We start from the raw sequence: 22,483 nt of genomic DNA on the forward strand, positions 1-22,483 counted from the left end.
TCCCACCTTGCTCTGACATGCCCGGCACTAGGCAGACTAACGTCGAGCTCCCGCCAAGATCTGGAAGTTGTGCCTTAGCTCTGCTATCCACGTCAAGAAATCTGCCCGGGATCATTGCACGGAGCTTCAGGTCGTCCGTCCCCATCTCGCAGCATTTGGTTTCATCTCACCGGGACTCTTCTCAACCTCGTCCCGTCTGTCACCTCGAGGCTCCTCCGTTTTCCCCTTCACTCGCTCCCGGCCTGCCAGCTGTTCCCCACTCGTCTCCTTCACCATTCACCTTGGGCTCCCCGCTGACGTGCTCGCCCGTCGCGCCTGCCATCTCCGCCAAACCTCGTACCTTGTACCTCGTCGACGAACCTCGCCCGCCCGAACCTCAATTGACGATACGACAAACGTGACTGAGCAGACTCGAGAAGCCCAAAGCTAATCAAGACGTGTACCAGCAATATAGATATGGCCTCGCAACCGACCCCAAGCCCCCAGACGGCCAACTTGGACCGCTACGTGGTTATCCATGTGGCCACGACTTGCGACGAGCACGGTGTTTATGTCACAAAGGACTCCGCCGAGGTGATTGAGCTGGGTTGGATCCTGCTCGATGCAAAGTCGTGCGAAGAGGTAGACCCGCCAATTCCAATGCCGAGCTCCATTGCTAACCCTACGTCAGCTGCATCGCGAGTCTGTACTCGTGAAGCCGGTCAACACGCCCATTACGGCCCTATGCAGTAAGCTTTCCTTTCACCACCTTCTTCGCGTTCCACTTTTCGTGCAATTTCCGCTGACGTCGACCCTGCACAGCCAGCTTGACAACCCTCACATGGGACCAAGTCCGCAACGCCGGCTCCTTCCGCGATGCCGTTGACCGTTTCACAAACTTTTACACTGAACATATCGCTCCGAAGAATCTTGAATTCGCGTTCGTTACACTCGACTCGTGGGACCTCCGTGTGCAGCTGCCGCGCGAAGCCCGTGACAAGGCCGTGGTCCTTCCACCCTACCTTCAACACTCCCGCACCTTTGATCTACGCACTGAATACCAGAGGTGGCAGGCTCACCACCCAGAATCTCTTCCCTTTGGTTCAAGCGCGTTGACCAACATCTGTGCAGCCCTCGAAGTGGAGCCGGTCCAGTCCTCGGCCCCCATCAAGCACAACCTGCCCTTTCACCTGCAAGCTCTTGCACCTGCCTCGCCCCGCCGAGCTATGGAGGAGGCCGTTACCCTGGCCCGCGTACTTCGCGGACTCATCCGGAAGTCACAACCCCCACAAGATCACCCAGACGTCCTGACCAAGCCTATGGATGCTCGCGCCGACGTCCGCGCCTTCCTGTCAGAGCGGAGCAAGGTTCTCCACATGAGCGGTCTTCCCCACGACACCACTCAGTCGGAGCTTGAGAGCTGGTTTACCCAGTTTGGCGGACGTCCTATCGCCTTCTGGACCCTCCGTACCCCCGACCAGCACAAGCCAACTGGAACCGGCTTCGCCATCTTCTCCTCTCACGAAGAGGTATGTACCACTCTGTTGGAGTCGCTTTCAAATCGGGTATGCTGACATGACACAGGCTGCAGAGTCTCTCTGTATGAACGGCCGTGCGCTAAACGAAAAGGCCATTGAAGTCTCTCCGTCGTCCAGCCGTGTCATTGACCGCGCCGCCGACATCATCGTTCCTTTCCCTCCTTCCAAGAACCGTCCTCGTCCCGGAGACTGGAACTGCCCTTCGTGCGGTTTCTCAAACTTCCAGCGTCGTACCGCTTGTTTCCGATGCTCTTTCCCCGCCATGCAGCAAGGACCACCGGGTGGTGATCCCATGGCTTACGGCGGTTACGGATACGGTGGTCACCCTGGCATGATGGGTCCTCCCCAGCACCACATGGGCCATGGCCATGGCCACGGAATGGGTGGCGGACACATGCGTGGAGGTACTGGCGCTGTTCCTTTCCGAGCTGGAGACTGGAAATGTGGTGAGAACGGCTGCGGCTACCACAACTTTGCCAAGAACACTGCCTGCCTTCGCTGTGGTGCCAGTCGCGCAGGTGCAGCTGTCGTCGCCGACTCTGCGTTTCCCTCTCCTATGGATACTCCCTCCGGCTTCGGTATGGGACCCCCCTCGATGGGCGCTGCTCCCGGCGGCGGTCCGTATGGCCCAGCTGGCTACGGCGGTGGTGGATTCCCGGCTCAGCAGTATGGTGGACCTCCTAGCTCGTATGCTCTGCCTTCTGGCATGGGCGCTGCTAGCCCCTATCCTCCTATGGGTGCTCAGTATGTGCCCAACGGCGGCATGCACTCTACTCCCTTTGACAGCCGCTCAGCTGAAGCTGCCTTCTCTTCTGCAGACCCGTACCCCAACCAGGGTGCCGTCAACGGCGGTGACGGTCGTAACGATCCTTTTGCGTTCCTTTCGACAGGCTTCGGCTCTCTTTCCATGAACGACGACCGCCGCAACGTCTCGAACCCCGCCAACAAGTCGCCGGCGTAAATGCACTCGTACATAGGTATCGATCATCTGGAGCGCGGATCTTGCGGTGCAATTTGATATGGGATGGTTTTTTCGGATAGGCTGGCGTGGGCAAGATTGGCTTTTAGGGAGTTGGACAGCGTCGGTCGATTAAGAATTTGTGGCATTTGCAGGCTACCTACGGCTCGGATGCGTATAGACGGAAAACCTCATTTGACGGAGTTCGATACCTAGGATGGGGGTGTTTGGGGATCGACTTGCATTTCATTTCAAAAGCGGGGCGGGTGGACAAAAGTACAACATGGACGGCGGCAATACGGGCTTGCTGGAGCTTTTGGATTTCACGGCCGACTATTTCGTTCAGTGCCTAGGCTGTGAGCTTCTTTTCTTTCCATATGCCTTGGTTTCTTTCTTTTTCTACTGGATCCAAATTGAACATGTCGCTTCGGCGATCAAGGCGTGCGGGGTGGAGGAGGCAGTTCTTTAGCATCGTGCCTTTTGTACTTACCATAGAATTACCTTCCTTTTCTGTCCTAATAGTTTGCAATTTCTCCGTTCGTCTCCTGTCGATCACTCATGCTTGTAGTGGTGGAGTATCTGAATTCATGTCAATAGCGATCCGGGGCTACAGCCACTGGGAAAAAAATTGGCAATAGCGGTTGACATATCCAGGTCAGCAACGCTCTAGCGTGCGAGTCTGTTCTCGCCAAGGTGTCATCACCTATTGTTCGCTTATCTGAAGAGAACTCTCCGGGTGCTGTGAGGTAAGTAAATTGTTGTCTGTAAGGATTTCTGCTGACTGATAGGATTACTACATCGATCTCCCGAGTTACTATGATTACCACTGGATCATATTGGAAACAATAAGAAATTGAGACATTACCGTTGTCATTAACGGTCGGGAATACGGGCTTGGGTCTGGTGTAGTCTCCATAGACACCTGGGCATGCTGCAGGTTTCCGGGGCATCTACCACAACGCCCGTATCTGGAACTTCAAAGTGCCGCTCGCCAATCAGCAACATCAGATAGCACAGTTCATGGAACCGACTTATACCTTACCCGCAGTTTGGGTTCAAGCGACCAAACGTATCTTAAACTGTCCACATACGGTAGACTATGTACGGCAGGTTCGGCTAAGCCGTCCTCGGTCCGATAGGTGGGTACCATGTCCCATGTCTTACTGTCTGGAGAACCAATATGATTACGTCAATTCCACATTTGAAATCTGTTCTTTATTTCCTTGGTTCATTACGCAAGTGTGACACTAAAACCTGTACAGAAGGTGGGGTTGTATATCGACCGTATGGGATTGCTATACTCGCAGGAGAAGCGCAGGAGAGCCTTTTGCTCATTCATGGTTCGCGATTCGGGAACAGGAGTTATACCATCAGTCGGCATACGGTAACAGTCCATACTCAACAGTGCCTCCCGTTTTGATCATTATTCGCCGCTACCATCAAGCTGCCAACTTACACAATGTGCGAAAATGTCATGTACTCTGATAGTATCTTTGTTGGAGAGCAAGAAGTCTCTAAACCTGGATATCTGGAGACCTCGGGACCTTTCAACTCCATCCCAAAACCACCACTACTGCTTAGCAGCTGCGCAGTACTTCCCAGCATCAATTTGCAAGACTTTGAAAACAAAACTGATCGACTGACGTGAACAGGGAAGCTGTTCGAATACCAGTCTGTGGATCAGTTCGCCCAGAGCGAAGGAAGAACAACACATCGGTTGTGGGCCGGGAATGCCTTACCTGGCCAGCCTTTAAATACTGCTCCCAAAGCTGGTCCTTGACGGAGCAGAGTAATTTGCATTGTGAATGCAGATTCACAAGTACGTTGGCTGACTGACGGCCGGCTGGATCAAAGTTTCCATTTGCAAATCCCCAGGTGTGGCACCCGGGGCAGCGCAGCGCCAGATATCGGTCCAGTCCTACAAACATGCAGCAACTCACAATAACGATTTACAGTCTCCTCAGTTAAGGATATCTGTCACGAGAGAGGTGCAGTGTAGAGTGTCACATTACCAGATTGTATCGGTGCGTTAGACGGTATACTTGGAACGCGACCAAGTACGTAACCATCTGCCTCGCTGTTGGGAATTCCAAAGTCCTGGAAGCTCCAGGAATGCGAGCAGCCCCTAGGTTTTATAGAATGTGCCTTCGCGCATTTAGCTTGCAAAGTAGAAGAGAGAAACGACTCTCCGCTATCAGTTTTGTATAGATTAAATGTATAGTGCCCGAATTTCACTATTCCAAACGCCGGATCCTTGCTCCCGATAAGAGTAAAAAGGCATGCGTGGAGATGGTCATTGCGAGCTGCGGCCAGTGAGTGGCGTGATGCCTTGAAAAAGAACATAGAAAGCGTCCTGAAACCTCGTGTCCGGTAATATTCAGCAGCTTTGGTCAGCGCCACACGGATTGTGTGCGGTGGTATTATCTGTGCCTTGCCTTTGATCGACGCACACCAATTACAGCGCACTTACATCACATTCTAGACCCTGAACAATCCCACAATGAAGACAAAAAAAAGGCAAGCAGGTCGTGATGATAGTTGAACCGAATGCAGCCACGCGCGACCGTTGCGCCATTTACAAGGCCCGGTCCCCGTTTTCAGCCACTTGCCATCGTATCCGATGACGCTATCCGTGTAACCACTGAATTGTTTCTATTCCAGGATTAGACTCCAAAACAATGCTAACGTTGAATGGGGACTAGAGACATTGACTAAGCAGGTCTCGTTATCGCGCTTGCTCCTAAGTGGACCTAGACTGCGATAGGTGCTCTATGCCTGCTCTGCATCTGCGAGATGAAGACGACATGAAAATACGCGGAAATACGATAATCTGGCTGTTACGCACACCAGGAATCACCCGCAACAGTAGATTTGTCCAGAAAAGAACAGCTATCGATCTCCTTGCATGCGAAGGTAATTCACTTAAGGGCGTTGCAGTCCTTCAACACCATCGTGAGCTCGCGGCCTATAGTTCCCAGGGTCTGGAAGGTGGTTTGCGCTTTCCCTAAGCGCAGCACGGTCACCGCTTCTGTTTGTATGACGCGGCTCGTAACCTCGTAGCCCAATACAGACACCGCTGAATTCTGTTGGCGACTCCCATGCAATGCTGATGCTAACTAATTCTCCACGAACAACCTAGCCACTCCGCCTCCTCTTCACTTCGACGCCGCACCTAAGCTTCCCTCGTCCACGCTTTCCGTCCAGATTACATACTCTATGGAATTCTTCCCTCGACAACTATTCACCCTCGACTATGCTTCTGACCATTCCTTCAGTACCTCGTTTGGTTGTCGTCCCACTCTTCCTTCTCATATGCGGAATTTTCTTCATACCACATGGCTATCATGGCTCTGGCGCCCTGAACATGCCGCTGCTTACCGGCAAGAACCTCACTGCCGCTAGCTCAACGTTCAACACACCTGTGCGAGAGTTCTGGCAAGAGCTGGCCACTGCTCTCGTCCAGTCACAGCCGCAATGCGAGCCCCTACGTCTCAAAGAAGACGACACTAGGCTAACAATAGATTTTTTGCCTCTTCAACCACACCAAAAGCACCCTGATCGAATACTCAATCTCGGCGAGAAGGAGGAGACCTCGCTGTTTAGGGCGCACTATGCTATGCGGAAATCGGCACAGCGTCTGGCACCGAAGATACAGTTCGCGAAAGGCACGACTGGCATCGTCACGACCGCAGATGCCTGGTACCTGCCTATATTTCTGGTTTCGTTGCGCATGCTGCGGAAGACCGGGTGCGATCTACCCGTCGAAGTCTTCATTGATGACTGGACAAAGTATGATTCGACGACATGCGATACCGTCCTGCCGTCTCTCAACGCCCGCTGTGTAGTCCTGTCCAACATATACGAAACAGCATCTCAAGCAAAGCCGCCTAGCCACTACCAGTACAAGATCTTTGCTATACTCTTCTCATCCTTCCAGCATGTCCTCTTCCTCGATAGCGACGCCTTTCCCACAGAAGATCCCGCCAAACTATTCTCGACCGCACCATACACAACCCATGGTCTAGTCACCTGGCCCGACTTCTGGGCTCAAACCATATCCGCACACTTCTATCACATTGCCGCTATACCGGAAGTTCCTTCACAGTCAAGACTCTCAACTGAAAGCGGCCAGCTTCTCATCAACAAAGACCTGCACCGCACTTCTCTTCTCATGATGGTGTACTACAACTACTACGGCCCAGACTACTACTATATCCTCCTTAGCCAAGGAAGTCCTGGTGCCGGTGACAAGGAAACATTTGTACAAGCAGCTCTGGCAGTCGGATTACCTTACTACCAAGTTCAAACTCCACCTGGTGTTCTCGGTAATCATTTGAATGGCACTTTCAGAGGTGTTGGAATTACACAAGCAGATCCTACTCTGGACTATGAATACCTCAGTCCTATGCGCAGCCATATTCATCCTGACAAAGTTTGGCAGAACATCGACCTGGCTGACCCCGATGCCAAGATCGACCAAGGACACAATCAGATGCATAAAGCTCCGAACAAACCACGGCCCATCTTTATTCACCAGAACAATCTCAAGCTCGATCCGGCAAGAATCCTGGATGATGATAGGGTGTGCGGATCTGTCGACATTCCTTGCAGGATGTGGGGCGATAAGAAAGATCGAGAAAGGGAACTCGGATTTGATGTTGAGCCGAGATTGTGGGATGTGATCACTGAAGAGGGGTGTAGATTGGACAAAACTAGCGATACGTGTATGAGGTTGATGAAATTTGTTGATGAAGTCCTTGGCTAATGAGTATGTTATGTCACGAAAAAATGGCTCCCAGAGAAGCTCATCACATGCGGTCGTGTGCATCTACCTATGAGCTGTGGAAATGATACCGAGGAATCCTGAAGGCATGCTTGTGGCGAAGAGGATTGATCTCGTTGTTTTTGGAGTATCTTGTCATATACCCACCCTGTAGATTTTATTTGGATTTTCCTTTTTTTTTTGTTGACATCGTGGGACATCTAGTGGTGTACTTTGGAGCACTAATGACTGAAAAGTGCGCTGAATCAAAAGAGGTCCTGTATCGATAGGGTCATCTGGAATTTCCGATTAAACAAGTGGTTGTGGCTGTATTGAGATGGAGACAATCCACGACCTCGTGGCAGTGTTTGTGAATGTAATAAGGGATATCATAAGGCATGAATACATCAAGATTTCGTCCAACCTTTCCTCCTTCACCAACGATCAATCCAACATCCATATGACCAGCAAAGAAGCCCATGAGATTCCACAACGCCGGCTGCACAACAAGAGAACGACATCCACCTAGGAAGCTTAGGCAGAGTGCTCCATCTCACTCTGCAGCAGACTCTCCATGATATCGTCTTCGGTCACAGTTGTCCTGCCTGATCTCCTGTCATCACGTCCAACCGTCAATGTACTGTGTCCCGCTGCGGACTCATCAACGTCATCCTCATCATCGTCGTCGTCTTCCTCAAGAGGCATCCGTGTGCCTTCGCCCTGCATACCCGCTAGCATGGTGTCTTCATCCTCATCCTCCTCCTCTTCTTCCTCATCATCATCGACCTGCGATACTGCAGACTTCTTCTTACTCCTTGGTGCAGAGGCTGCATTCACATCACCCTCAGTTTCTTCTCCTTCGTTGACTTCCGTAGCATCGGTAGCTACGGTCGCCTCGGGCGTTGCAGTGCGCTCTACCTCCGTGTCTTGAACTTGCGTAGCCGCCTCGCCCAGTCGCTTAGATAGTGTAGCTTCCAACTTTGACAAAGCGTTGCGCTGCGTGGCATCTACACCAATCTTTCCTTCCACAGCCTCAGATACTAGTTCATGCAAGGTACGGAAGCTCTCTTCGTTGAGCGTGCCTTCTTCTCCTCGAGGGATTGGCCCAGAAGGTGCGATGAACAGTTTACCCAATAGGGATAGTAAAGGTTTTCGCTCATCCTTCGAGCATGTATTTGTCAATGCACGTTCTAAGATCTCGATGGCGAGCTGCACATGTGGTTCTTCAGCCTCAGCAGTGGTACTTGTCTTTCCGTCGAGACCAAGTTCGGTAGCGCCCACAACTTTACTGCCATCTGTCCATTCGGCAAGGTGAGCAGTGATAATAGGCCAGCCCACCATATCGTCCACGTCTTCTTCCTCGATGTTCTCGTCGCGCATAATGAGTAGCTTCGAGACCACTGGTACAGCAATCTCACCCATCAGCTTTGCATTCTTAAGCTTGGAATGACAGTACACAGGAAGGAAGTAGCTGAGCGCTTGTCTCAGCGCCAGGTTCGTCGCCGCCTCGGGGTCAAAGTATGTGAGGACGAAAGCTTTAAGGACTTCGGCCGTGGTTTGAGGTGGCAGGATACCCAAGAGAAGGAGTTTCGACGCCGCGCTACAGGCGGTTAAGCTGATGCGCTTGTTGTCCGAGCTGAATGCTTTGAGCAATATCTTTGTCATGGGGCGGATGCGTGGGTTCGTGATGGGCTCTGCATCGTCTGTGGAGGCGTCTGGGTCTGGGATTGTAGGCGTAAGGAACTGGGGATGTGTGATGATCACATCACTCAGTACTTGAATTACGATTTCCTTCAGGGTGTCGTGGCCTTTCACGAAGCAATGAAAGAAGAGATCAAGATTGTTGTCGGCGAGGTCCTGTTTTGAGTTAATGTAGCCCGCGAGATGCTTACTGTTCTCAACTTACCTTGCTGAGGAGGGCGGCCAGTCCCAAGCACATGACACCACGTTCTCGGATCTGAATCTGGTGGGCTTGGACTGCAGGAATGATGAGCGTATTCAGAATACTGGTGAGCGAAGTATCTGACTCCAGATCTCCTTCGACATTCTGAAGTGTGCATTGGGCGATATGCAGACACTTTGAGTAAACCATGAGTTCGCGGGTCTGTCGCGCTTGTATCTCTTCTTCAGTAAGATTTTCCGTAGCTTTTGCAGCCTTGGGCTTGATCAACGGTGCGCCGCCATCTGCATCAGATTGAGCGGAATGGAAGCTCTCTTCAGCATCCTCGCCAGTAACTGTGGCGTCATCGGCATCCAACAAAGAATCGCGAACATCTGCAATAGCCTCTACGATCAGAGCAGTGAAGTCTTTTTCGCCGCGACTGCCGCAAACCTTGCGCAGTACCTCGATAGCGAGCTTAGTGCACTCTTCTGGCAGCGCAGCCTTGGCAATGGCTTCGCGCATGATGTTGTACATTTGCCTACGACCCATCTCATCCGTGTAGTCAAGGGTATGGGCGATGTGGAGTAGTTGCTGAACAATGAAATCCTGCTCCTCAACGTCTTCCTGTGCTTCTTCAGCCTCTGGATCGTTCTCTTCCATGATAGCAGCCTTTTCTACCAAGTCCATCAAGGAATTGAGCTCTCTTTGCAGGACGAAGGCAAACATGGTGACTTCTGGTATCTTGTCCTCGATCATAGTTTGGACGCTCGGGTCAGCGGTACTATGGCCGTAATCGTTCAAGGTGCGTGCGACGAAGGCCGTCTGCGCATCGAGGTTGTTCCAGAACTCATGATCGAATGTGATTTCATTGCGGTAGTCTGGTCGACCGTCCCAAAATTGGCGCATCGCTTCGTGAGCCATGCCGTCTTCTTCCCCGGACCTGATGACGTCGATGCGCTCGAGAAGCTCACAAAGCGCTTCTAGGTTTGGAGGAGCGACATCTCCTGGTTTCTTTTCCTCTGGGGGCCGGGTGTCGTGTGAAACGGCACAGTCCTCGAGCCAGCGCTCACGGAACAAAGTGGCAGCAGCTTTCCGGACGAGATCGTCTCGATCCCGGAGACCCCATCGGATGAGCTTCTCTCGCTCTACAAGGGACATGTGCCGAAAGTCACCGAGAGCCGGCAGTATCTTGCCATATACCAATCGGCGAGTGGTTGCATCCATGTCTCGGGCTCGTTCTAGAATATGGCGGAGGGTGGACGCCCACATGGGCAAGTTTAGCAGAACAGCGCGTCGCACTTCAGCACTCGGGTCATTGATCATGATATCTAGGAGCCTGTCTAGGATACCGCCTGCGTCTTCATCATCGCTATCCTCGTCGTCGTTCTCGTCGTCGTCGTTACCAGCAAGACGGCCCAAGCCCAAGACGGCCTGCACACGCACCGAGGGCTCTTTGTCTCGCAGACGTTTCGTAAAGCCTAGTTTGATCAAGTCATAGATTTCGTCGTCGATGGTCGTGAGGCTGTTCACAATGTGTGCGACCGTCTGTGTGGCTCGAAAGCGGACCGTCTTGTCCTTGGCCGTCAGTAGCGCAAGGATGGTGGTGAGGATCTGGGAGACGAGCCGACTGCTGGGTGTTTCGTGTAGAGCTGTTGCATCTTCTTCTGTCTCGGCAGCGAAGATTGCTTGGTCTTTCTCAGAAGCATACTTCAGAAATATGCCCAGGAAGCGGATCACCCTGTCTCCAACCGGCTCGCTCTTCTTGACGCACATGACCCTGAGTACACATCTCACAACCTCGGCATTGAACTCTTCCTCGTCAAAGTCGTCGTCGTCGTCGTCGCCCTTGTTCTTGTTTGCGCCCTTCCTGCCGGTGTCTGGTGGCTCGAAGCAGCAGGCTTCTTGTATCTTCCTCAGGTTCACCACGAGCTTTCTCTGCGTCGCCGTCGTCTTTTGTGCATCGCTAAAGACTTGGGCGATTTTTGTCCGGAGTGAGGTTACAGGGCCCTCATCGGGGATTTGGACGGCATTGGAGGACTGCCTGGCGGAGGATGTGCGTGTGGATTTGGTGGTGCGTGTCGTCGAAGTGGCGGATGTTCGCGGCGCACGCGTCGAGGTACGACCAACCATTCTTCTTTGGCTGTGTTGTCGGTTGGGTGTCGTGTCGTGTCGTCGCGTCTCGACGTTGGGTTGCGGTCGTCGGTGTTGTTGTTCAACTGTTTACTGACCCCACGCGGCAGCCCACTCGTGGCTGCAGGGGTCTCGCGACAGGGGTCCTACAGTTGCGACATCGGGCGAAAGCGCGTTGATTTGCCGACCAGCCGAATGGCATCATCGCGAATCCTCGGACTCCAACTTTCTCGTCTTGACGTGTGTTTGCCTCTTTCTGCCAAACAACAATGTTCAGGACGGCTGCGCGAAGCTTCGCTGCCTCGGCATGGCGGAATGCAGAGAGCCTCGGCCAGATCGAGGCTGCACAGCAGACTGCCATCAACATCTCCAAAGCCCAAGGCATTGGTCAGCGGGGCTTCCTTGATGGTACCATACTTTGACTTTCACACTTTGTAACCTTCTATACTGACTCCCAAATGCAGCCATCGGCAAGACTCCACTCATCCGCCTCAAGCGCCTCTCCGAAGAGACCGGCTGCAATGTCCTCGGAAAGGCCGAATTCCAAAACCCCGGTGGCTCTGTGAAGGATCGCGCCGCCCTCTTCGTCGTCGAAAACGCCGAGCGCCAGGGTCTCTTGAAGCCTGGCGGCACCGTCATCGAAGGTACAGCCGGAAACACTGGCATTGGGCTCGCACACGTCTGCCGTTCCAAAGGATATCGGTTGGTTATCTATATGCCAAACACACAATCTCAAGGAAAGATCGATTTGTTGCGATTGCTTGGTGCAGAGGTGTACCCAGTACCGGCCGTGGCGTTTGACAACCCAGAGAACTACAACCATCAAGCGAAGCGACACGCGGACAGGCTAGAGAATGCCGTCTGGACCAACCAATTCGATAACGTGGCGAACAGGCAGGCACATATCGAGACTACTGGGCCCGAGATCTGGCATCAGACAGGTGGTAAGATCGACGCCTTTACCTGTGCCACTGGTACTGGAGGCTCACTCGCGGGTGTAACGAGGTATCTGAAGGAGAAGAGCGACGGAAGGGTCAAGAGCTTCTTGGCCGACCCACCAGGCTCCGTGCTGCATTCATACATTCAGAGTGGTGGAAAGCTTCAAGAACGCCAGGGCGGTTCTATAACAGAAGGCATTGGTCAGGGACGTGTGACAGACAACCTGAGGCCCGACATTGACCTTCTAGATGGCTCACTACACATCAGCGACGAGAAGACCATCGAGATGGTCTACAGATGTCTGGACGAGGAGGGCCTGTATCTCGGCGCCAGTTCGTGCCTGAACGTCGTTGCTGCGAAAGAGGTAGCCGAGAAGATGGGCAAGGGATCAACTGTCGTCACTTTGCTGTGCGATGGCGCATACAGGTACGCGGACCGCCTATTCTCAAAGAAGTGGTTGGAGCAGAAGAAGCTGTACGATGCGATACCCGAGCGTTTGCGCCGATACATCGTCCTCGAGTAGATGGCTAGTAAGACGTAGAATATAACAACGACAAGTCAACAACAAACGACTACGACCTCGTTTTGACCAACTTGTATCGCAACTACGTGTACGTCTACAGCTTTACCTCTAGTCCGTCTATGTGTTCCGAAAAGTACAACCCTAAATCATCGGACCTCCACTGGCGAAGCCATTGACGACAGCTGTCATGCTAAAAGCGGGCATACAATGTCAGTATAGGTTTCACATGCAGCTTGTACAGAGACACTTACAGCTGGTTTGCAATCGCAGTCTTGGGCGGCAATCTCAGTCCACCCTCTTTGTATCCTGGCCCCGCATTCTCCCCAAGTCCACTAGTACCAACACGAAGCGCTTCTCTAACCTCCTCTGTCGTGAACCACTTCGCATCTTCCAACTCGGCGTCGTGTCCTAGATGAATCGTCTCTCCATCCGGGATCGCCTGTCCGATAGCGCCAATCATAAGGTTAGCAGGATAAGGCCAGGGCTGAGTGCTGTGAATCACAACACGACCAAGATGGATGCCAGATTCTTCCCAGACTTCGCGACGCACAGCTTCCTCGACACTTTCAGCAGGTTCGAGGAAACCGGCTAGAGTAGAGTACCAGTTGGGGGGCCAGCGCTTTTGGCGTCCCAGTAGGATCCTCTTTCCGTCGGCAGACACAACGGCCATGATGACTGTTGGGTCGGTCCTGGGGAAGCAGAGGTTGGAGATGCCGGTTCGGGTTGCGCAGGGTGGGCGCTCGCCTTGGTTGACTTCAGACGCAATGTCCTTTGGTGGGCAAGTGCGCTTGAAACCGGCGTTTATGGACATGGTCTTGTAGCCGCAGGAAGCGCAAAAGGGGCTCCGCGCATTCCAGTCGAGAAGGTGGCGGGCTTCCGCGTAAATGGCCGCTGTCAAGTGTCAGTCACAACACTCCGCATGTTGGTGAGAATGAGTAGCAGCAGCAGCCTACCTTCCTCAGCCTGTAGACTCAAGTTCATTCTTCCTTTGCTGAATCCCAGACCCGTGCTTGTTAATTTCTCTAGCACCGCCTCTGCCTGCTCTTTCACACTCTCCTTGGGTGTGACGTCGACAGCAAACCATGGCTGTCCTTTGTAATGCTCCTTGTACACAAAGCCCTCTTTCCGCCCATCAAGACCCAAGAAGATTATCTGAGGGATATACAAATTCGAGTTGTACTGTGCGATGATATCCTCCTCCGACTTCTCGAATGGGTTCTCGCCAATAACTGGCTTTACATCAGAGAAGCTGCATTGTGCAAGTTCGGAGCCGGATTTCGTGAGGGGCTCGAGGTCCTTGAACAATAGAAAGACGGTGCTAGGGTGATGGAGGGCCGAGGAGAGGAACTGGTGGTCGGGACGTAGGAAGCCCACGCGGTTGAGTGGGGAACCTGCATGATGCTATTAGAAGCAAGGAGCAGAAGGGGCATAGGTGGGTTATGTAGGTACCAGAGAAGTAGTTTGCAATTTCCTTTCCGAACTTGCGGCTCAGCATTGAGTCTACTTGTGGATGCGCCGGCTCAGGAAGCTCGGGTTGCGGTGGCATTGTCCGGAGCCTGATGACGCCTTGTCGCCTTCAGGTAGCAATTCGAAGATGGGAAGCTTCGAATTGGCAGTAACAACAATGTAGGCGATAAGACGTAGGTGCAAAAAAAAACCAATGGTAAATGTCACAGACGGCAAGGCGACTGACGTCTTTACTTTACCTTGCCCCACGCCGCTAGACAACGGTGCATTACAAACCACAAGATGTGGTCGAAGTATCCGAGGTTCATGTTCTTATCGATATGGACTTCTGGTAACAACGCGTGCGGCGCCGCACAGACAGCCTCATCTCCCAACCCTTGCATGGAGCTGAGACAGCAACGATGAGTCGCTTCTATGTACGTACACCGAACAAGTGTTGAAATAGGCTTTGCGATTCCAAGGGGCGCGGCGACTAATTCTCATTCAACCAGTTCGGCGACGACTCGCGCTCAACGTCCAGCAACAACGACAACGAAGACGAAGACGACCCCTCCTCCCTCCCGTTTGCGACACCCCTCCGCCGAGCAGACTTCCTCGCGCCGGACTTTTCGCCTGCGACATACCTCTCTACACTCCACAATCGACACCAAACCCTAGAAGACCTACGCTCAGAACTGCGCGCGCGATCGCAGCTCCTGTCCAAAGAGCTACTAGACCTCGTCAACAGCAACTACCAGGACTTCCTCAACCTGGGCAACAGTCTACACGGCGGCGAGGAAAAGGTAGAAGAGGTGCGAGTAGGGCTTTTGGGATTCAGGAAAGATGTCGATGGCTTGGTTGGCGTGGTGGGGAAGAGAGAGGAGGAAGTAGGAGAATTGTTGCAAGAAAGGAGAGATATCAGAGAGAAGATCCAACTAGGAAGACGGCTAGTCGATTATGATGCTAGGCTGAAGGAATTAGAGGCTGAGCTCATGATTGAGACGGCGGCGCACGAGACGATCATTCTCGGGGACGAGGTCTCGGACAGCGAGGACGAAGAAGACGAAGAAGACAGGGAAGAGGAGGAAGAAGGAGAAGGGGGCTATGGTGTGTCGATTGCCAAGTTGAGGCGAAATGTCGTGCATTATCGATTGGTGCTGGGATTGCAGAAAGACTTGAGCGAACACCCGTTTGTGGCAGCCCAGGCAGCCAGGATAGCAAAAGTGCGGAGTACGTTGTTGATGGATCTGAGTACTGCGCTGCAGCGGGCGAAAAGCGCTGGCTCTTCTGGCTCTGGTCGCGTGATGAAAGTAATGAACATCTACACCGACATGGAGGAATCTGCCGAAGCAGTCAAGGTCCTCAAAACAGTCAAGTCGTCGTAGAACAAGACTTGAACCAGCATAGCGACGGCGTTCGGTATGGTACATTGTTCATACATCCCAAAAAGCTATATTTTACAAAGGTCCACTCAACTCCTTTGTCGGTATCGACTCGGGCCCTTTGAAGTCTCCACTCAATGTGAAGCCGGGTGAGTTGGTCGAGCTAAGAACCACCTCGTGGATCTCCTTGCTGATGCGGCCACTCATCTGCGCCATGTCATTCTTTATCGCATCCATGAATGCCTTGACATTCCTTTGCAGCTCTTCTGGTGTGAAGCCTAATTGGCCGACTGCCATGCGAACGACGCCCAGACGTTCCCTGTACTCGCTACCACCGACCATATTCCGGACACTGGTGCCCACCTGCGTGACAACCGTTCCTGCCTTTGTGCTTGGCATCAAACCCTTGGGACCTAATACTCTTCCCAACCCCGCCTTGTTCATCTTTTGGAGACTATCGATGTGGCACACGCATCTGTCAAAATCAATCTTGCCCTCCTTGATTTGGTCGAATATTTCGTCCTCTCCCACAAGCGAAGCGCCAGCAGCCCTGGCTTCAGCAGCGGCTTTGGAGTCGGGCGCGGCAATGACGCAGATGCGTAGATCGGTCTTGACAGGGTGAGGGAGCCGTAAGCGATTTCGTACTACAGGACCGTTTTTGAGTGTGCGTAATCGAACGTGCAGTTCGTATTTGGAGGAAGACGGGTTGCGGCCTACTTCAAAGGCGCGGATATATCTGTTCTGCCATCAGTCCTCGACCTTGGTACGTTGCGATGCAGGCCTGGGCAGAACATACTGCATTGCGTCGACGAGAGAGAACTGGTCTGCCAACTTCAAGTCATATTGCAGAAATGTGTTCCGCGCCTTCTTCTTTTTCTTGGACTGCGGGTCTGCTTTGGAGGTTGCGCATCGTATCGACTGGTACGGTATTGGGGCGAAGCGCTGCACCTGTGGTCTCGATGCTGCGAATGAGCATGTGGTGAGTCTGCTCAGCGGAGCTATTAACGATCGTGGGTGTGCCATTGGCGCTTCTGCAGGCGTGGATGGTGGTCGCAATGATGCCAAAAGTTCGGTCGGCGACTCGGGAATGCCAAGACATGATGGCGCTACCCGTGATTCTCTGCCACCCAACTGCGCCATTGCCATCCTCCTGCGCCTCCATCTTTCACGCACGGTGCATCTCATTCCATAGCTGACTGGAAAGACTGTGGGCCCATCTCGACTACGCTATTCGCGTATCAACAGGCCAGGTTGACTGAAGCGACCGCAGGCACTGCCGCACCCGATACTACCTCCCAGGTACCGCATGTTGAATCACAAGGCTTGATCTCCCAGTTCACCTTACCTTGGAGTGAAGCATCACGATGCTTTGCGCGGGATTAGCTCAAGAGCTTCTTGTCAATCATAACAAGCATTCATCGAGCTCGACTGAGCATTAAAGTCTCGCAAGCAAAGACTGCACAGCCGGCACCTCGTGCTTACCAATAAACAAAGGTAGCCATACCAACATATGAGGCAATCGACTCGGCAGAGTCCACGTCTGACGGCTGAACAATATGCAATGAAGATACAAGATTCTAGCTTGACAAAGTTTAGTACAGGGCCACAAAGGTTTTTCATCTGCACGTCCACGATCTGGAACGTCACTGTGGTGGAGGTGTCTATCGTCATATATCAGCCCGCTGTCCGTGGCTGTTCGTTTATTGGTACATAAGTTAAGGCCCTCTGCCCAAAGGTTAAACGGATGTAAGAGTCACGAAGCATCGGAATGACTAGTCTACTCGTGGACGACTGTATTCCTACGCTAAACCATGTTTAGTGTTTACCGAGCTTGAAGAATGCCGATTGGACTCATGGTCTCATCTATTCCGACACATGTCTTCCTTCACAAGGCTGAGCTGAATGTAGTATAAATATTGGTATGCTCTTCCTGGACGGAGTAGCCAATCCTGCAACACTTGGTTCGCCATGGAAAACACTCTTTTTACACCCCAGTTGAAGTTGACGCTCATTACGACGGCAGAGAGAGGGAGTCAAGAATTTGAATGGCTACATGAACTTCGCAGTAATGAGAAAGCCTCTTTCTGGAGGTAGGCCATCCTTCTCTTTCCCTGCTCGTTGACAGTACGCCATGTGCGAAACATAGTGGTGCTATACTAACGCATTTTAGCATCAACGGAACCTCTCAAACCTTTGAAGACACTGAGAAGTTTCTCCGGAATACTTTGCCTGTCACTGTCGAGAATGGCGAAACCAAGTCCTACCGAATCGCTTACGCCGTACACGAGTTGCTCCACCCCACCGGTAACGACGAAGTAAGCAAGGAAGATATTCCAACCCGCTTCGTCGGACTTATTGGCGCTAAACCCCTGGGTCCACAAGGCCTTGTTCTGCAACCCGACATCCTACCGCCTGAGACTCTCGAACCTGGATGTCTTACTGTCGAAATGGGTTATAGCTACCTGCCATCTGCATGGGGTAAAGGCTACGCAACCGGTGCTGTAACAGCACTGATCGATGCATGTAAGAGGGGAAAGACTTTCTGGGAGCCGTACGATAAGGTGTTTGTACGAGCCATTGTCAGTCCCGAGAATCCGGCGAGCCAGCGTGTAATGGCCAAAAGTGGTATGAAGGAGCTTGGGATGCATTTCTGGGATGGTGAAGGTCAGTCAATATTTGTAGGAGGGAAATGGAGGACGACCGATGAGTTGCATGTGTATGGTACGTTTGTCGTTGAATGAGATGGCCATGTACGAACGCCCGCTTCTCGCATGCCCTGATACTGATTCAAGGACTATTTGGGTTGTCTCATCTCTATTGAAAATACCATACAAGGCTTATGTGGAGTTTCTTTGCGACACGATATCAGTACTTTATGATCTAAGTAATTCCCCTTTCAGTCACGGCTGTTTATGCATGGCAGCCGCAGCAGCGTTTCCAGCTGCGCCTTCAACGACGAATTGGGTGGCCTGCAACTCGCTAAGTTTCCTCGCTTTAATATTCGCTTTTGCACTGCACAACTCTTATGCAGGTCGTGGCCAGATTATCGCGCAGTGGATCTGGATGAACAGCGATAGAAGTCAAGCATTTCCAACAGAGAATTTTGGGTGCACTGCATGTAGTTACCTAAATGCGGCATTGGCGACTATACTTAGACTTTGGTATGGAAGGATGGACAAGCTAGAAAGATCAGATAGTAGAGGATATTAGAGGGATTGGGCGCTGTAGACAGACGAGGTTATGGATATTTACGATATATATTTCCAATGCTCTGTCATTCATCCACACCTACTGCTTGACCAACCATTTCCTCAACACGTCCGTCATTATCTCATGCGTCCGACTCGTCAGATGACCTGAGTTGTACCAAAAGTATGTATCCAGCTCTGTACATCCATACTTGCCAGGATCTGTCAGGATGTCCGGCTGATTGTATCCTGGGCAGTAATCTGTGACGTTCTTGAATCCGTAATCTTGGTAGTGATCCAACACGTTGTTCAAAACACTGTAGACATCAAATTGCAGCACCTTGACATCTTTGTGTTGGCTCTGGAAGGCATTGGCATGCGCAGCATGAATCTGGTTGAAAGAAGAGACCATCGAGGTGTTGACCTTGGGCGTTCCTGGACCACGTTCCAGAGGTGGCAGATTCATGAATAGAAAGTCCTTGTAACCCAGACTGTATATCTTTTCCACACTCTTAAACAATCTGTCCTGGACCTTTTCGAAGCTTGGCGCGAAAGTTGCGTTCTTGCCTTGAGTCGAGACAAGGTCGTTGATGTCGTTGATACCGATCCATATCGCCACGAGCGCCTTCTCTTTATTGAGACGAATTGATTCAAGGGCCGGGTTGCCGTAAGAGATGAACTGCTCTACTTGGCGTTCGAGCGAGACAGTATGGTTGTGGTGTAGGGGGGTGAATCCAGCTTCATTGATAGTGTTCGCACCAGCATACGCAAAGTCCCAAAGTTGAACGTCGCATTCCCTTGGGTCATGCAAGCCATCCTCAACAGCACATTCGGTCAAGAACTCGACCCAGTTTGGTCCACCTTCCGCTGTTCCCGTGAGGTTCTGGACAATGCGATTTGAGAAGAGCTGTTCCGGCGTGAAAGAGAAGTTGAACTCATCCCCGATGAAGGTATAATTTGTGTGACCAAGCGTGCCTTGTACGAAAGTGTAGCTATCGCCAAAAGCTACCAGAGATTTCGTAGACCGCCACTTAAAAGAACCATGCTTTTGCTTCGGATAGCCTGGGGCTGCGATTGCGTGCGCACACAGCGTCAAGGAAATACATGAAGTAGTGGTCAGTTTCATGGTTGCCAGAAAGAGAACGTTTCGGTAGGCTTGATGACCGTGATCATCATCTCTGGCAGGCTTGGCTGTGAGTTATATCGTCGTGGCATTGAAGACGTAATCCCGCGGCAACATGGAACTGACGGAGGAATTGCGCCCGAGGTGGCTGGTCGGGAAATTTGGAGCTGGCTGAATTTCCGGGGTAGACACGCGATGCTGCGGGGTACCCCTAACATTACCGCGAGCTTCTTTCAGGAGTAGGTAGCATTGAGCAATGACCACAAAACGGCGTCTGAGTCTTCGGACCTTTTCGTCGAGGGGATACAGTCGTAATAATGGCGGACCCATCCACGTTCGTACCACCAACGGTCCAGACCATGCCTTTTTGAACACGCTTTCTCGAAGCCCATGTGCAGAGTCCGGAACGGGTGTATTTCAGTCGGTTGCAGCCCGCAAGCAAGCAGGTCAGTGATGAATGGCTGCATGGATACAACATGAGCAAGAGAGACGCACATACTTATCGGCAGATCTTGCCACCACCAATTCGAAGCACAAGACAATGGTATACTCCAAGTGTTCTAAAACCATTGGTTTGTTTTCCACCAGAACATGTTGATTATTCGATGCATCGCCCCAGGTGTATGACAGAGCAATATAATCGGGTGCAGTGTCGATATCGAACGTCTCAAGGTCCGCAGTAAATGGTACTGCACTTAGGTAGTATGTTTGCGGCAGACGAAGGCCACAATCATTTCAACAGAAAGATCTGTTGCTTCTTTGTGTCTAATTTTGTGTACTGATAAACAGCCCCCGTCCGAACGATATCCATCACGCTACTGGCCATCTTATCGAAAAGTTTCACTCCAAGAAGCAAAAGATTGTTAAGTAAGCTCAGACAACAACAACAATGAGGCTAACGGCAAACACTGGTCGTGGTCAGCGCTGGTTGAAAGACAAGATGTGAGAAAAAATGAGCTGCTGAGTGGAATGATGATATATAAGGACTGTGAAGTACGTACAAGCCTGGACGGATTGAGGTGCTTAGCACGGCCCTGCTTCAGCCGCGCTACATGCATATGCAATCGCGGCACCTTACAGTTTTCTTTGCTGCGGGGGCCGTAGAGCTCATGTTCTAAAGTGGTATGGATGCTAAATGGTGATGAGGTAGTACAGAAGAGGCTTCAAGATCTTACTCGTCGAAGAAGTCTCCCCAACTGAACCCACCGCCATCACCACCGCCACCAGCATCGCCCCCACCCTGTTCATTCGCTCCACCCCAGAAGCCTTGGTCTTGATCGCGAGGTCCTACACCAGGATCTTCACCCCAGACATCCTCTCCCACTGGGCTTGTACCGCTCTGTTGATCTGAGCTAGGTTGGTACGGATCAGTTGCCAATGGAGAGGCATCATCTCCTCCTTGCTGCCTTGCTTCTCGTCCTCTTTGCATAGCCTCGTAGCCTGCCATTGTAGCCGCGCCCGTCGCTGCACTTTCTCCAGCACCTAAACCGCGTGCTGCAGTACCGACTTCGCCTGCGACACCGCTCTCGCTAGCAGCACCTATGGCTCCAGCACCGGCAGCGCCCGCCTCACCGGCTGCAGCACCGCCGGCCGCTTCGCCGCTACCACCTACCCACGGCATCCACATCGGCCACATGCCGCCGGAACCGCTATGCCGACTGAAATAATCAAAGTCTATGCTGACGGCCGTAGCGAGCATCACGGCTCGCTGATCAAGGGTCATACCAGGATAGCCTTCCAGTGATGGTCTACTTTGTTCACCGGTTTTGGACACCAGGTGAGATGGCTCACTTGCCAGTCCGGCAGCGTCCATCCTCAGCGCATAAACGCCCGTATCCGTAAAGATTTCACGCGCGAAGCCGCCAAAGTTGCGATTGACGGAGCCTGCCAGACGTCCATCTTCGGACATCAAGCTGAAGTCCCAGGACAGAAAGGGTTCGTCGACCCTGGCAAACTGAAGCATGCCGACTTCTCGTGCGTCGTCCTCTGCTATAGCGACAGCCTTTGAGTCGGAGATTGGCAAGTCGCCAGAGGAGAGCTGCGGTGTACCGGGTGCAGCAGCAACCTCCTCTAAATTCCTTGCCAGAAACAGATTATATTTCCTCCGTAAAGGGGCCCACTCTTGTTCTGCAGCTCCGATAATCCGCATGTCCTGCAGTGCTAGACCAGAAACAATTGCGCTGGTTTGATTGACGATGCTTCGCGCGCTTGTCCCTTGCAGGCTTGACGAGCTGGTGTACGCGCCTTCGCCCTGTCCTACAGCATCATAGACGCGTATTCTCGAGTTGATCCAGCTGAACGGCCTGTGAAACCTGAGTATTTCCTTCTCGTCCCGGTCAAAGACGTGTGTTGTAAAGCTCCGGTGCGTCTTGAACATTTGTCTCGCCATGGCATTTCCTATGCCGTGCTCTTGCTCTGCTAGATATCCAATATGACTGCCATGTGGATCCATGATGACGTAGCGATTCGCCTGTTCAAAGCCCATGAGCACATTCATCATCTCCAGCTGTCGTTGTACTATAAGAGAGGAGTTGTCGAGCAGGCGCATGGCAGGATGGGTCTGCTTGAGGACGGCATGTGGATCTTCGGGCATGTATACGGGTGTCACGAGGTTGTTTTCGGCATCGGGCGTG

At 52.2% G+C, this 22,483-nt stretch overlaps 10 protein-coding genes across 10 annotated transcripts; 5 read left to right on the top strand and 5 right to left on the bottom strand.

Annotated features, from left to right (window-relative positions):
- Positions 1 to 85: 85 nt before the first annotated feature.
- Positions 86 to 3,015, top strand: ACET3X_003110 (uncharacterized protein). The gene is made up of 4 exons (XM_069449926.1): positions 86 to 621; positions 671 to 728; positions 802 to 1,508; positions 1,564 to 3,015. The coding sequence occupies exons 1-4, from the start codon at positions 457 to 459 to the stop codon at positions 2,476 to 2,478; spliced, it is 1,845 nt and encodes a 614-aa protein (XP_069309657.1). The 5' UTR covers positions 86 to 456; the 3' UTR covers positions 2,479 to 3,015.
- A 2,713-nt stretch (positions 3,016 to 5,728) lies between these two features.
- On the top strand, positions 5,729 to 7,240 carry ACET3X_003111 (uncharacterized protein; the record flags this gene model as incomplete). The annotated part of the gene is made up of 1 exon (XM_069448351.1): positions 5,729 to 7,240. The coding sequence occupies one exon, from the start codon at positions 5,729 to 5,731 to the stop codon at positions 7,238 to 7,240; it is 1,512 nt and encodes a 503-aa protein (XP_069309658.1).
- Positions 7,241 to 7,771: 531 nt separating this feature from the next.
- Positions 7,772 to 11,249, bottom strand: ACET3X_003112 (uncharacterized protein; the record flags this gene model as incomplete). Its single annotated transcript, XM_069448352.1, has 2 exons — positions 7,772 to 9,094; positions 9,144 to 11,249. 2 exons carry the CDS (start codon positions 11,247 to 11,249, stop codon positions 7,772 to 7,774), a joined length of 3,429 nt encoding a protein of 1,142 aa, XP_069309659.1.
- Positions 11,250 to 11,518: 269 nt separating this feature from the next.
- Positions 11,519 to 12,711, top strand: ACET3X_003113 (uncharacterized protein; the record flags this gene model as incomplete). Its single annotated transcript, XM_069448353.1, has 2 exons — positions 11,519 to 11,657; positions 11,714 to 12,711. The coding sequence occupies 2 exons, from the start codon at positions 11,519 to 11,521 to the stop codon at positions 12,709 to 12,711; spliced, it is 1,137 nt and encodes a 378-aa protein (XP_069309660.1).
- A 141-nt stretch (positions 12,712 to 12,852) lies between these two features.
- ACET3X_003114 (uncharacterized protein) lies at positions 12,853 to 14,257 on the bottom strand (the record flags this gene model as incomplete). The annotated part of the gene is made up of 4 exons (XM_069448354.1): positions 12,853 to 12,901; positions 12,963 to 13,602; positions 13,665 to 14,102; positions 14,161 to 14,257. The coding sequence occupies 4 exons, from the start codon at positions 14,255 to 14,257 to the stop codon at positions 12,853 to 12,855; spliced, it is 1,224 nt and encodes a 407-aa protein (XP_069309661.1).
- A 322-nt stretch (positions 14,258 to 14,579) lies between these two features.
- Positions 14,580 to 15,542, top strand: ACET3X_003115 (uncharacterized protein; the record flags this gene model as incomplete). The annotated part of the gene is made up of 2 exons (XM_069448355.1): positions 14,580 to 14,594; positions 14,670 to 15,542. 2 exons carry the CDS (start codon positions 14,580 to 14,582, stop codon positions 15,540 to 15,542), a joined length of 888 nt encoding a protein of 295 aa, XP_069309662.1.
- A 72-nt stretch (positions 15,543 to 15,614) lies between these two features.
- ACET3X_003116 (mitochondrial 54S ribosomal protein uL1m) lies at positions 15,615 to 16,562 on the bottom strand (the record flags this gene model as incomplete). Its single annotated transcript, XM_069448356.1, has 2 exons — positions 15,615 to 16,275; positions 16,336 to 16,562. 2 exons carry the CDS (start codon positions 16,560 to 16,562, stop codon positions 15,615 to 15,617), a joined length of 888 nt encoding a protein of 295 aa, XP_069309663.1.
- Positions 16,563 to 17,507: 945 nt separating this feature from the next.
- Positions 17,508 to 18,280, top strand: ACET3X_003117 (uncharacterized protein; the record flags this gene model as incomplete). Its single annotated transcript, XM_069448357.1, has 2 exons — positions 17,508 to 17,629; positions 17,710 to 18,280. The coding sequence occupies 2 exons, from the start codon at positions 17,508 to 17,510 to the stop codon at positions 18,278 to 18,280; spliced, it is 693 nt and encodes a 230-aa protein (XP_069309664.1).
- A 547-nt stretch (positions 18,281 to 18,827) lies between these two features.
- On the bottom strand, positions 18,828 to 19,853 carry ACET3X_003118 (uncharacterized protein; the record flags this gene model as incomplete). Its single annotated transcript, XM_069448358.1, has 1 exon — positions 18,828 to 19,853. One exon carries the CDS (start codon positions 19,851 to 19,853, stop codon positions 18,828 to 18,830), a length of 1,026 nt encoding a protein of 341 aa, XP_069309665.1.
- Positions 19,854 to 21,021: 1,168 nt separating this feature from the next.
- On the bottom strand, positions 21,022 to 22,443 carry ACET3X_003119 (uncharacterized protein; the record flags this gene model as incomplete). Its single annotated transcript, XM_069448359.1, has 1 exon — positions 21,022 to 22,443. The coding sequence occupies one exon, from the start codon at positions 22,441 to 22,443 to the stop codon at positions 21,022 to 21,024; it is 1,422 nt and encodes a 473-aa protein (XP_069309666.1).
- Positions 22,444 to 22,483: the final 40 nt, after the last annotated feature.

Source organism: Alternaria dauci, chromosome 2 (genome assembly GCF_042100115.1).
Source record: "Alternaria dauci strain A2016 chromosome 2, whole genome shotgun sequence".
Lineage (NCBI taxonomy): Eukaryota > Fungi > Ascomycota > Dothideomycetes > Pleosporales > Pleosporaceae > Alternaria > Alternaria dauci.